The 14,261-nt window shown below is 37.3% G+C and overlaps 1 protein-coding gene across 3 annotated transcripts in view; it reads left to right on the top strand.

The window, feature by feature from the left end:
- The window catches only part of TRAPPC8 (trafficking protein particle complex subunit 8), a 137,985-nt gene that overhangs the window by 41,264 nt on the left and 82,460 nt on the right, over positions 1-14,261 (top strand). For all 3 annotated transcript variants that reach the window (XM_072604480.1, XM_072604479.1, XM_072604482.1), the window contains 4 exons: positions 4,571-4,686; positions 10,219-10,369; positions 11,121-11,221; positions 12,567-12,672. In XM_072604480.1, the coding sequence (XP_072460581.1) occupies positions 4,571-4,686; positions 10,219-10,369; positions 11,121-11,221; positions 12,567-12,672 (474 nt within the window). The remainder of the gene's footprint in view (positions 1-4,570; positions 4,687-10,218; positions 10,370-11,120; positions 11,222-12,566; positions 12,673-14,261) is intronic.

Here is a 14,261-nt window from a genome sequence, read left to right as displayed (position 1 = left end):
TTCAAATGTAAGTTCTGTGAGGCCATGGACTGCCTTTGCTTTTGTATTTGTATCCCCAACACTTAGCAGAGTACTTGGCACATAGTAAATGTTTAATAAATATTTTTTGTCTCATTCATTCCCCTATATTCAGAGTATATACAAAATAAATGAGATGTAATTTTTGGAGGGAGGAAAGAAGGAGCTGGAGGTATTAGAAAAGGCTTCATGTAGATACTTGAGCTGAGTTTTGAAGGATACTGAGAAAGTCTAGGAAGAAATGAGGAAGGAGAACATTCCAGGCATGGGGGAGACTGACAGTACAAAGTCATTTGTATTATGGAAGATGGAGTATTATATATGAAGAACAAGTGGCCAGTATGATTAGACCATAAAGTAGGTGGAAGAGAGTAATGTCTTAAGAGGTCTAGAAAAGGAGGGGCCAGGTTGTACAGTTTTAAATAACAGAGGAGTTTATTTATCCAGAGGTAATAGCTGCTGGAATTTATTGGGAGAGAAATGTATTTGGCTGACATAGGCAGACCTGTACTTTAGGCAAATGACTTTGGCAACTGTGTGGAGGATGAATTAGATTGGGGAGAGACTTGACACAGGGAGACTCACTTAGATGTCTGTTGCAGTCATCCAGGTGAAAGGTGCTAAGGGCCTGAACTAGGCTAGGACCTATGTGGGTAGAGACAAGGGAATGTGTAGGAGAGATGTTGGAGAGGTAGAAACAATAATATTTGACAGTTTGTTAGATAGGGTAAGTGAGAATGAGAAATTTTTTTGTTGTTGCTGGTGAAGAGAAGAATTATCTGTATTTATTCCCTCTGTATTTTATAAATATATATAAAATACATGTATACATCTGTGTATATGTGTATATATGTGTGTATGTATATATGTATACACCTGTGTGTGTATATGTACTTGTGACACCCTTGGTAGAATGTAAACTCCTTAAAGTAGGGCTTATTTCATTTTTTCTATTTGTATCCCCAGGGGCTAGCCCAATGCCTATTACTTAATAAAGGCTTGTTGATTGATTCATTCATTTATTTACTTTTAGATTATGACATTCATTTCCACAAAATTTTGAGTACCAATTTTTCTCCCCATCTCTCCTCTCCCCCCACCTCATAGCACCTTGCATTCTGATTACCTCTTCCCTCAATGCACCATTCCTTCTGTCCCACCCCACCCTTCCCTTACCCCCACCTTCTCACTTTTCTTGTAGGGTAAGATAGATTTCTATATCCCATTATCTGTATTTCTTATTTCTCAGTTATATGTAATAACAATTCTCAACATTCGTTTCTAATACTTTTAAGTTCTAACTTGTCTCCCTTCCTTCCTCCCCACCCATCCCCTCTGAGAAGGTAAGCAATTCAGTACAGGCTATATATGAGTCATTTTGCAGAAGACTTCCATAATAGTGATGTTGTGTAAGACTAACTATATTGCCCTCCATCCTACCCTATCCCCCCTTTATTCTGTTGTCTCATTTGACCTTGTCCCTTCTCAGAAGTGTTTTCTTTTAGTCTCTCCCTTCCCCCATTTGCCCTTCCTTCTATCATCCCCCTCACCTCACTCGTCCCCTTCTCGCCTACTTTCCTGTAGTGTAAGATAGATTTTCATATCAAATTTAGTGAGCATGTTATTCCCTCCTTAAGCCATATGTGAAGAGGGTAAATTTCACTTTTCCCCTCTCACCTCCTGCCTTTTCTCCTCCATTGAAAAAGATTTTTCTTATCTCTTTTATGTGTGATAATTTGCCCCTTTCCATTTCTCCCCTTCTCCTCCCAATATATTCATCTCACCCCTTAATTTTAATTTTTTTATAGATATCATTCCTTCTGAATCAACTCAACCTGTGCTTCTGTGTGTGTGTGTGTGTGTGTGTGTGTGTGTGTGTGTGTAATCCCTCCACCTACCCAGATACTGAGAAAAGTCTCAAGAGTTACAAATATTGTCTTTCCATGTAGGAATGTCAATAGTTCAGCTTTAGAAAGTCTTTTATGATTTCTCTTTCCTGTTTACCTTTTCATGCTTCTCTTGATTCTTGTGTTTGAATGTCAGATTTTTCTCTTCAGTTCTGGTCTTTTCATCAAGAATACTTGAAAGTCCTCTATATCATTGAATAATTTTTTCCCTTGCAGTATTATACTCAGTTTTGCTGGGTAGGTGATTCTTGGTTTTAATCCCAGTTCCTTTGACTTCTGGAATATCCTATTCCAAGCCCTTCGATCCCTTAATGTAGAAGCTACCAGATCCTGTGTTATTCTGATTGTATTTCCACAGTAATCAAATTGTTTGTTTCTAGCTGCTTGCAATATTTTCTCCTTGACGTGGGAACTCTGAAATTTGGCCTCAATATTCCTAGGAGTTTATCTTTTTGGATCTCTTTCAGGAGGTGATTGGTAGATTCTTTCAATATTTATTTTTCCCTCAGGTTCTAGAATATCAGGGCAGTTCTCCTTGATAATTTCATGAAAGATAATGTTTAGGTTCTTTTTTTGATCATGGCTTTCAGGTAATCCCATAATATTAAAATTGTCTCTCCTGGATCTGTTTTCCAGGTCAGTTAGTTGTTTTTCCAATGAGATATTTCACATTATCTTCTATTTTTTCATTCTTTTGGTTTTGTTTTGTAATTTCTTGGTTTATCATATGGTCATTAGTTTCCCTCAGCTTCACTCTCATTTTTAAAGAATTATTTTCTTCAGTGAGCTTTTGAACCTCCTTTTCCATTTGACTGATTCTGCTTTTTAAAGCCATCTTCTCCTCATTGGCTTTTTGGATCTCTTTTGCCAATCGAGTTAGCCTATTTTTAAAGATGTTATTTTCTTCAGCATTTTTTTGGAGTCTCTTTTAGCAAGCTGTTGACTCGCTTTTCAAGCTCTTCTATGGCCTGAGCCCATTGCATGTTCATTTTGGAGGTACTAGATGCAGAAGCCTTGACTTTCTCTGACAGTATGCATTGTTCTTCCTCATCCAAAACGATGGTAGGAAATACCTGTTCACCAAGAAAGTAATGTTCTATGGTCTTATTTTTTTTTCTTCCCTTTTTTGGGAATTTTCCCAGCCAGTTACTTGACTTCCCAGTCCTTTGTCAAGAGGAGGGTCCTAGTGCTTTTTCTCCCCCAGGACTGTGCTCAGTGCTAAGATTAAGATCAGCTGCTCAATTCCCCCAGGAGCTTTAGGCGGGGGCAGGGCTGCCACTCATGCCTGAGTTTCAGATCACCTGCTCAATTCCCCCAGGGGCTTTAAGCTGAGCTGCTCCCACAGTGGAAGCTGCTGCCCTACTTGCCACACAGTGCTGTGCTGCCCTGGTGCTGCTGCCTGAGGGACCCTGCTCCCCTCGCGCACAGTTGGGAAAGCCCTCTCACTGACCTTTGAAACTTTCTTTGGCACTTGTGGGTTGGGGGATCTGAGACCCTCCCTGCTGGGGATTTTGCCCTGGAGGCCTGTTACGGTCCTGTTCCTTCTGGTGCCATGCCCAGGGCTAGGCTCTGCTGTGCTCAGTGTCCCATGGAATAGTCCTTTCCTGTGGGCCTTCCAGGTTACCTTTGGTTGGAAATCTCTTTCACTCTGTTGTTTTGAGGTTTTGCTGCTCTAGAATTTGTTGAGAGTCATTTTTACAGGTGTTTTATGGGCTGTGGGGGAAGAGCTATACTATGTGCATCTTTACACTCTGCCATCTTGGCTCTGCCCCTAGAATGAGGAATTGAGGAAGGTGATAAGGTTGCAAACATGAGTAACTAGCTGGAAGAATGGTGACACCCTTGACAGTGATAGTGAAGTTTAGAAGGTGAGTTTGGGAGGAAAACTAATGAGGTTTTTTTTTTTTTTGGACATTTTACGTTTCAGGTGTCTATGGGACATCCATTTCAAATGTTTAAAAGATATTTGTTGATGTGAGAGTGGAGCTCAGAAGACATATAAATGGATCTGGGAGTCATTTCTGTAGAGAAGATAACTGATCAGGGAAATGCTGCAGATTCAGTGGCCATTAAAATTTCATTTAATTCTATAAAAAAGATGGAGAATATTGGGCTAGAATTGGTTGAAATAATTGAGGATTTTTTTTTTAGCCAAGAAGACTTAGTAGGGTAACAGCTACAAATATTTGAAATACTATTGTGATATTTGGAACAGACTTAGGAGGAGCATGGGATGAAAGGTATAGAGGTATTTGTGTTTGAGATTCAGGAAAATTTCCTAAAATCTAGAGCTATTAAAAGTAAAATAGGCTGCCTTGAGAGGCTGTGAGTTCCCCCACGTTGGAGGTCTTCAAACAAAGACTTTAAAGACTGCTTATTCACTATGTTGTGGAATTGATTGTCTTTCATGCATAGATTAGCTTCTGAGGTCTTCTTACTCTAATTCTGGGAATAAGATTTTATTGTACATTAGTGATAGTTTTACTATTTTTTTTCAGCACTTTTATAATTCTGCACATTTTTTTTTCCTGCAGATGCCATGCTATTGGTTGAACAGTTAATAAGTAATATCAGATTTCTTGAATGCACTAGAAAAATACTGGTTTTATTCTGATTTATTCAGATGTTTAAATTTTTCTTTGTAGCTGATATCAAGAAAAGGATTGAGTCGATCATTATTTTCTGCAACTAAAAAATGGTTCAGTGGCAGTAAAGTTCCAGAAAAGAGTATCAGTGAGCTAAAGAATACATCTGGACTGCTGTGAGTAAAATTTCAATCTCTTATTGAATGACTATGTATCACTTAATTGTCTTTTAAAAAAACCTAGAATTTTGGTAGACAGGTTTAAAGTATTTCATTTAACAGTAAAGCAACATGAATACTCAAATTCATGGTCTATTTCAGAAAGCTTTAAAGTATGTTACTATGTACATATTTTAAATATTTGTGATCTTATGTTGGCTGCTTGCTTCGTTTGTTCAAATATATGCTTTCCCCCCCAAATCTGACTTGTATGATATACTATGTTTCATAATATTATTTTTATTGTGTGTAACATGTGTAATTTCATTTTAAAAAGAACTCATTATAGAGTCAGCCAGTACGCATTTATTAAGTATCTACTGTATGCGAAGTATTGTGCTAAGCACTGGGGACACAAACAGAGGCAAAAGACAGTTCCTACTGTCAAGCAGCTCTTAATGCAGTGGGGGAGGGGGTGGGGTTCTGAGACAGCATTTTTGCCCAGGTCACCCAGCACATCTCTTCCCCAAGAATCTAGAAAACATGTAAAATTAAATTCTGAACAAGAAAGCTAAGAAAAAGTCACAGTGAGTCATTTTTCCAGCCTAGGGTAGTTTAGGAAGGCAGAGAGAGCTATAGACATTGGTGTGGGGGCTGCCCAGGAGTGCAACATGATAGAAGCAGAGGTGGGGTCTAGAACATTCTAAGCCCAGGGAACTGAGATAGAACACCAGAGCAGGAAGCACTGGGGCAGAAAGAGATCCCGGAGGACTCCTGAACTAGTGCTGGGAGCAGAAACAGATGACATCTGTCATCTTTTTCACCCATTCACCAGTTTCCAGATGATAGATCTAGGGTGCAGCCTCAATCAGGTGTGGTTCTTAGCTGATCAGTAGCATAAAACAAGTCACAGAAACTTAACCATGTGTTTCTGAACCCAAGAGCCGAATGGCAAGTCAATTCTAACCTTTAGTGCAGTACAATACTTTTATAGTGCACAAACTAGGAGGGGAGAGAAGAACAAATGAGAGCCAATCATTCAATTGTTATGAATCTGCAAAACCTCTCAGCAGGCTAAGAATGATAGAATTCAGCCCAGTATTCAGAAACTCAGTTACCTACAAGCCAGCAGTCCCAAACTTGGGTCAGGAACTTTCAGAGGTCAGATCAGGAGGGCAGTGTGCAAACCTTTTTTCAGGATCAAATCACTTTGCAATCACTGAACACTTAAAATCTCCCACAGCAGAAGCTCAAACTAGACACCTGACCCAGAAGTGAGCAGTGTCGAACACTAACATAAAGTACAAAGTCACAAAATAGTTTGGAAGAATGAGAAACAAAAACACCTGATTGTAAGAGCTAATCTGATGACAGGGAAGCATAGGAAGCAAATAGAAGACAGTGACTTGAAAATATCTACAAGCAAAGCCTCAAAGAAAAATGCAGATTGGACACAAGCACAACAAGAATTACCAGTAGAGTTAAAGAAAGAGCTAAAAAAAAGTAATCAAAAAATTATTTTACAAACCAAGTAAGAGGTATAGGGAAAAAATGAGAAAATAAATGGAAGTTGTACAGTAAAGTTATGAAGAAAGAATTGACAGCTTGGTTAAAACTACAAAAACTTACTGAAGAAAAATGACTCCTTAAAAATTAATGGAAGCCAAATGGAAGCTAATGGCTCCATAAGACATCAAGAAATAACAAAGTCAAAAGATTAAACAAAGTAGAAGAAAACATGAAACATCTGCTGGGAAGAACAACTGGTTTGGAAAGTAGATCAAGGAGAAATATTTAAGAATCATTGGTCTCCTCGAAAGCCATGAACAACAAAAGAGCCTAAATATCATATTTCAAGAAATTACAAAGGAAAACTTCCCAGATCTCTTAGAATGAGAAAATAAAGTAGAAATTGAAAGATCCACTAGTCACCTCCTGAAAGATATCCCAAAATGGAAATTTACAGGATTATTTTAGCCAAAATCCAGAACTCTTAAGTCAAGAAAGATAGATTTATACAGCCAGAAAGAAAGAATTCAAGTGCCATGGACCAGCAGTAAGAATCACACACATTAACAGCCACCACTATAAAAGAATGGAGGACTTCGAATATCAGATTTTGCAAGCCATAGAATTGAGGGTTGCAGCCAAAAATAACATGCCCAGTAAAAGTGAATATATTCATACAGTGGGGGAAAAATAGACATTTCATTCATGAAATAGAATACTTTCAAATAATGTAATAGGGGAGAGAGCAGGTAAACAAATATGTACAAACAAGCTATAAGATAAAAAGGAAATAATTAACAAAGGGAATACACTAAAATTAAGAGAGGTTGGGAAAAATTTCCTGTAGAAGATGGAATTTTAGTTCAAACTTAAAGGAAACCAATACACAAGAGTTGAGAAAGGAGAGCATTCCAAGCACAGGGTCTGTCAGAGAAAATGCTCTGAGATGAAAGATGGAAGATCTTGTACAGAGAATATTAAGAAGGCCAGTGTCACTGGACCTAAGAGTATATGGCAGGGAATAAGTGTTAAGAAGACTTGAAAGGTAGGACAGGGCTAGGTCTTGAAGGGTTTTAAATGCCTTTTGTATTTGATCCTGGATGTGATAGGGAGCCATTTGAGCTTATTGAGTAGGGAAGTGACATAGCCAAACTTGCACTTTAGGAGAATTGTTTTGGTAGCTCATTGAAGGATAGCCTGGATTGAGGAGAGACTTGAGGCAGGCTAGTCCACTAACAGGCAGTTGTAATAAGGTATGGGATGAGGGAAGCCTGTCCTATAGTGGTGGCAGTGTTGAGGGGCAGGTGAGAGAATGTGAGGAGCCCAGGACCACTCTTGGGTTGTGAGCCTGAGGGACTGGGAGAATGGTATTGCCCTCTACAGTAATAGAGAATGTAGGAGGAGAGATCATGAGTTCAGTTTTGAACATGTGGAGTGTAAGATGTCTAATGAAATTTCAGTTTGAGATATCTGAAAGGCAATGGAGATGCAAGACTGGAGGTAAGTAGAGAAGTTACAGCAGAAAATGTAGATTTGAGAATTATCAATATAGAGATGGATGGTAATAAATCACCAAGTGATTTTATAAACGAAATCACCAAGTGAAATGGTAGAGAGGGGAAAGAGAAGAGGGTTCTGGGCAGAATTCTGTGGGACATCTCTCAAGAGGAGATATACATGAGCACCTGGCAAAGGAAATTGAGAAGGAGATGCATGACAGATAAGAGTAGAATCAGGCAGTAGGAGTATCCTGGAAACACAGAGAGAAGAGAATATCAAGGAAGAGAGCTGATCAGCAATGTCAGAAGCTGCAGAGATATTGAGAATGAGGATTGAGAAAAGACCATGACCAATTAAGAGACCATTGCTAACTTTCTGTAGGTCCATTAGAGTGGAATAATAAGGTCAGAAGCTGGATTATGAAGGGTTAAGAAGAGAATGTGAATAAAGAAAGTGGAGGCACTTACTGTAGACAACCTTGTCAAGAAGAAAAACCTTTTTCAGAAGTAGAAGAGATAGAGAATGACTTAACAGGGATGAAAGGATCAGGTGAGGGTTTTTTGATATTGGGGAACTGTGAGAATGGTAGAAGGTTGTAGGGAATGAATCAATAGAAAGGTTTAAAATAAGTAATAGAAGGGAGATGATAGGGAGCAATCTGTTAGAGCAGATGGGATGGAATGGGATCATTTGTGCTGCTAGAAGGGTTAGCCTTGGTAAGGAGTAAAACCACTTCTTCATGTGAGACGAGGATAAAGGAGGAGGTAGTGACAGAAGATATCTGAATGGTAGGAAGTGAGGAAGAGGGAATAAGAAGGAACTAAGAGCAAATGACCTCAATTTTTTCTGTAAAATGTGAGGCAAAGAGCTTAGCTGAGAGAGAGGGGGAAAGGGGAAGCTATGAGAGGTTTGAAGAAGAACGACAAGGCATGAGAGAGCTTCTATGGAGAGTGAGGTAGTGAGTTATTGAAAGGTATTGTAGGGTTGTTTAGCATCATTGAGGAAACAGTTGAAGTTGTGTAACGTAAATTTGTAGTAGACTCAGAACAGTTGTGTAATTTTCTCCACCTTAGGTCAACAGCATGTGTGTAGGAGCAAAGGCAGAGGATTGTTGGATTGATCCAAGGTCGAAGCTTGGGCAGGGTTGTGTTTGTCAGTATGATAAAGGGGACTAGGGATTCGAGAGGACAGTGAAGAGTTGAACTGATTCACCCAGGAATGAAGATGGGGAAAGAATAGAGTGTGGCAGGTGTAGAATAGATGACCTGGAAGAGAACTGAAGGGTGGCTGGATTAGGAGTGATGGATATGGATGAAGAGTAGGTTTTGGCAAGGGATAGGGAGATAGGCAGATGGAGAGGTCGAAAGCCAACAGGTTATAGTTAGCTAAAAGGATTTGAGAATTCTTGAACATGGAAGTAGTACACTTGTGAGTGTTGGTGAAAAGGGTATGGTCCTCTTTATGTGTAGCTGAGGTCAGTTGCAGGAATAAATCATAGGAAGTGAGTAGGTGGAGGAACTGAATGGTAAGAGCGTTTGAGGGGGAGTCAGTGTGTATGTTGAAGTTCCCAAATGTGAAGACAGAAATTGAGCAGAAGAGAACAGTTATGGGCCAGGTACTGAATTCATTGAGACAGGAAGGGGAATGTCCTAGAGGTCTATAGTCAACAGCTGTCAGGACTTTGATTAGGTGGTAGATATGAATTGCATGAACCTCAGAGGAAGAGAGGTTACTGGATGATGAAGATGAGGGGAAAACCTTCTAAACTAAACTTCTCAAAGAGAAGTTTAGGATCACAAGGATGTATAGGATATGACTAAGTGTGAGAATGTTCATCATTGAGTAGAAGGTGATACTCCTCTTCCCACAGGGAACTGGAAATTGGGCTGGATATAAGTGAGGCATGAGATGGAATGCATAGAATCAGATGTGTTTTATTCTTGTTTGCATCACATATTGGATTAATGCCATGACTTTTCATAGTGAGCCTTTTTATAGCTGAGAAAAACTAAGGTATCTTCAGGTACTAGGATGCTACAAGTATTGTAAAATTTTTTAAATGATCTCTCATTTTAAAACCTGGAAATTGTTTGACATATTTATGCTTACTGTGAAATTTTTGATCTAATATTTAAAAAGTGTACATGAAAATACAGTTAGTAATACTTTTCAGTTTTATCAGTTGAATTTATTGATATAAAAATATAATCCCTTCTGGCTTTTCTCTGCAGTGTTTAAGATTATGTAATACTTGAGTGTTCCTGAATTAAGCCAAGATTCCCAGATGCTCATAATTTGGCCCCAGAGAAAACCCTCATGCTGTGGAGGAATTCCTATTGTGGGGCTATATACTAATTAAATATGGAAGCACCCTTCTGTTTCTAACAGTCTTGGAGAAATGAGATTGTCTCTTTGGTGGTGGGTGCCTTGTGACAGGAAGCATTTTAATGATATGAGTGATTTTATGAACATTTTGTGATGGTTTATATTTTGGAGAGGAGAACATAAATGGTAAATATTTTTCTTCATATATATTTGCAGATATCCACCAGAAGCACCAGAACTTCAAATCAGGAAAATGGCTGACTTGTGTTTTTTAGTGCAACATTATGACTTAGCATACAGTTGCTATCATACTGCAAAGAAGGATTTTCTGAACGATCAAGCAATGCTCTACGCAGCTGGTGCCTTGGTTGGTATATAACTGATAAAATTTATAATTCCTAGATCATTAAATTAAAAGCTTTGGGCTAAGAAGTATAACAAAATACTTTAGGGACAGTAAAAGAAAATTCCTTAGGACTATACAAGTATTAGTTAAATAGCTTCTTTAATTTTTGTGCTTTCACTAGGCATGATAGAGCCTTGCCTATAATTCTAGCTGCGGAGTGTGCTTAAATTGGTGGATCACTTAAACTCAGGGGTTCTGAGCTTCAGTAGGACTAAAGGTGATCAAGTATTACTTCTAATATGGGCATTAACATGGTGAACCTCCAGGGTTAAGGGTGAGGGAGGGAAGGGGAGAGGGAAGAGGCTGCCTAAGGTAGGGTGAACCAGCCCAGGTTGGAACCAGCAGGTCGAAGTTTGCATGATGATCAGTAATAGGGTTGGGTCTGTGAGGGGCTGCTGTGCCTCCAGCATGGGTGAGATAGAGAGGACCAGTCTCTTTGAAAGGAGATAATAATTGAACTTTAATGGCTTAGAGTTACCCAAGAATATTCCCTTTGTAGTTAAGTGGTAGATTTGTGAATTTGAAGTTGGTCAGTAGTTTAGATTTGATTTCCTAAAAGTTTTTTACTTATCACATTATATCTACTCTTTGTATTAATTTTAATGTTTAGTTGCTGAGTGCAAATAGAATTGCTCTGACATGAATTTCTGATTTCGTAAATAACATGGATATATCCTCTGAAATAGCATGAGCCATATTTTTTTTCCTTTAGGAAATGGCAGCAGTGTCAGCTTTTCTTCAGCCTGGAGCCCCTAGACCTTACCCTGCTCATTACATGGATACAGCAATTCAAACATACAGGGATATATGCAAGTAGGTGAATTTGAAATTTCTTCTGTCCATTTTTGGATAAAAATTGTTTTTTATAATATTGCTGGATTTTAAAATAAAGTATCTAATTGTTTTCTTATACCTGGAATGCTTGAGATAGTTAACTAAATCAGGTAACAGAAATGAAAGCTAATTGAGACAGGTTTCCCATTAGTTTTATATTTTAAATGAGATTTCATGGAATATAATTTACCCACTTAGAAAAATTACAGTATTTTTAAGAACTTACAATGTTTTACCGAAATGAATGCTAAAATTAGGGATGATTCTTAAGAGTTTCATGAAAATAAACTCACTATTCTCCATTAGAACCCCTACTTTTAATTGGTTTCAAGATACAGTAGGTATTAAGAGGTAATACTATAGTAAAGTAAAACCATACTCATTAAGAATTAGTTGATAAAAAGTAATGAAGTTTTTATAATTTTAAAATCATGGGATTCCTTTATGGTACTATTATAAAGTTTATGGTATAATGGAAATAAAAAAAATTCTTACTGCTGTTTTCACATAAAATAATGCCATCTTATAATTAGTCACACAAATAGGTAAAATTTTATTACAGTGAATCTGCACTTAAGTTATTGTGTTTGTATTTCATCAAGTTATATTTTTTATATTTCAGAATTGAGGCAGTGGGGCACAGTGTAGAAAGCTAGCCTTAGAGCCCAAAAGTTTTGTCTCTAACATACTAGATTCTCTTAGTACGCTTAAGCAGTTCTTTAAGTCTACAAGTTTCAAGAAGGTACCAGTCTTCATTGGTAAAGACAGTATTCTCTATTTTTAATTATTATAGTAGTTCCACAAAACCTGATCACACACTGGTGGTAGCATAAGCAAACCTCACTTGCTGTTTCATTTTCAGTTAACTAGGGAACTTAACTCTTAATACCCTTTTTTCTAACTTTACCTCAACATCCTGACACTGCTGGCCAGGAAAAAAATATTCAAACTCTTTTCAAACTTCATCAAAATCAAGCTCACACTCCTTAGATGAGGAAAAAGAAAAGTGAACAAACACAGATGCTGCCACCTCCCATATTTACAGCAATTTTCATTTCCTAATTAACTACTGACTTAGCTATCCGGGCTTACCCACCTCAAGCATATTGAAAATGTGATTTCTAGCAGCATGCTATCATCACAAAATCTTTTTCCAGCAAAACATTTGTTTTCCCTGTGTAGTTCTTTGTGACATATTTTTACTTGTATATACTGTGAGAAAAAGAAGGACATTAATATCTTTATGTTAGAAAGCTAGAATTTTAATGTGATTTGCTACATGGTTTCAAAGATATTTTTGTAATATTTTTAATTTCCTTCTTAGGAATATGGTGTTAGCAGAAAGATGTGTATTGCTTAGTGCTGAAATATTAAAAAGCCAAAGCAAATATTCGGAGGCTGCTGCTCTTCTGATACGGTTGACCAGTGAGGTATTGACCCTTTGACTTAACTAGCTTTACTATAACTAATTTACTTTTGTGAAAAGGAGCAATATCTTTATAATGGGAATTTGGTGTGGTTCATTTTATGTGAACATAATAAAATCTTACTGTACAACAAATTAGGTGATATTTATTACAGAGATTACTCTTTAATAAATGTAACACGTGATTACTTAAGCCACTTAGAAATGAAGAAGATTTAATTTACAACAATTGAATTTATATGCAGCCTCTCAGGGATACACCTCATTATCTTTGAACCTATGATCTCATGAATGCAGGTGCTTTCTGCACTGTGGTAGATCAGACCTATCCATGCCTTCTGATCTTGAGTGATTCTTTTCCGTGTTCCTTCAGAAATCTTCCACGGAGTATCCATGCCATATGCAGAGAACTACCTCATTCTCGACTTTGTGTGGGAACCAGTAGTCATTATAGCTATCCATTGGTTACCCTTTACTTTTACTACATGATTGATTTGTCTTCTTTTCTGGGAGTAAATCTCTTTGAAGACAGTAAATTATTTTAAAGCTGAATTTAATGAGCCTTCTTCTTCCCAAGATAACATTTCCATATAGGATGTAGAACAGAAAAACATTATATTTGAAATTGAAAATTTTTCCTACATGCAGCTTAAAACAGACACACACGCACACGCACACGCACACACATGCACAAATTCAATACGTTACTTTCTAGGCTCTCATGCTTTTCTTTATTTCCTTCTCAACTCCCTTCTGTTGTCTTCTGTGCATTTTAAAAAGTGTTCAATGACCATCTTTTGTACATGGCAAATGTGCAGAGTTGTTTTGCCTGACTGTGTTTATTTGTTGCTAGGATTATTTTTATTTTCCTTTTTTTTTTCACTAGGAGGAAGAAAAGGGAGGGAGTTAAATCATTATTGAATAGTATTGTGCATCCATATGTTCAGTATATCCAATTTTAGATTCTAGACAAACTAGTCAAATAAACATCCTTTGATTTTTAAAAGCATATATTCTAAACATTTCCCATCATAATTTTTAGTTATATTTTTGTGTTGATAGTCTATACTATAAATAACCTTACCTAAATTTTCTAATTTTACATTAATAAAAGCTTTCTGAAGACTTTCTCTGACCTACTTCCCTAGTTTTCATACTCTTCTTATCATTTGTTTACTTCTCTACTATATATAAACATTCCTAGATCTTCCCTATCCTTTAAAAACTTTCACTTGACCTAACCATCCCCTCAAACTATCATCCTGTATATCCTCTATTTTGTAGCCAAATGTCTAGAAAAAAAACAAAAGGTATATTTTTTTCTGCCAGTTTCTCATTACCCATTTACTTCACCCTCTTGTAATCTGGATTCCATCTTCCTTACTCAAGTGAAGCTGCTCTTTGAAAGGTCAATGATGATCTCTTTATTGTTCATTCCAATGTTTTTTCTCAGTGTTTCATCATTTTTGACTTCTTTGTAGCATTTGATATTGTCGAATAACCCCTCTTCTTTGATACCTCTGAAACATGGGTATGTATCAGTTTTTTATCTTAGGGCTTCATCAGTGTACTCAGTATTCTAGATGTGATATG

Source organism: Notamacropus eugenii, chromosome 4 (assembly GCF_028372415.1).
Source record: "Notamacropus eugenii isolate mMacEug1 chromosome 4, mMacEug1.pri_v2, whole genome shotgun sequence".
Lineage (NCBI taxonomy): Eukaryota > Metazoa > Chordata > Mammalia > Diprotodontia > Macropodidae > Notamacropus > Notamacropus eugenii.
Note: the sequence above shows the minus strand (reverse complement) of the source record. Positions and strands in the feature narration are given on the sequence as shown.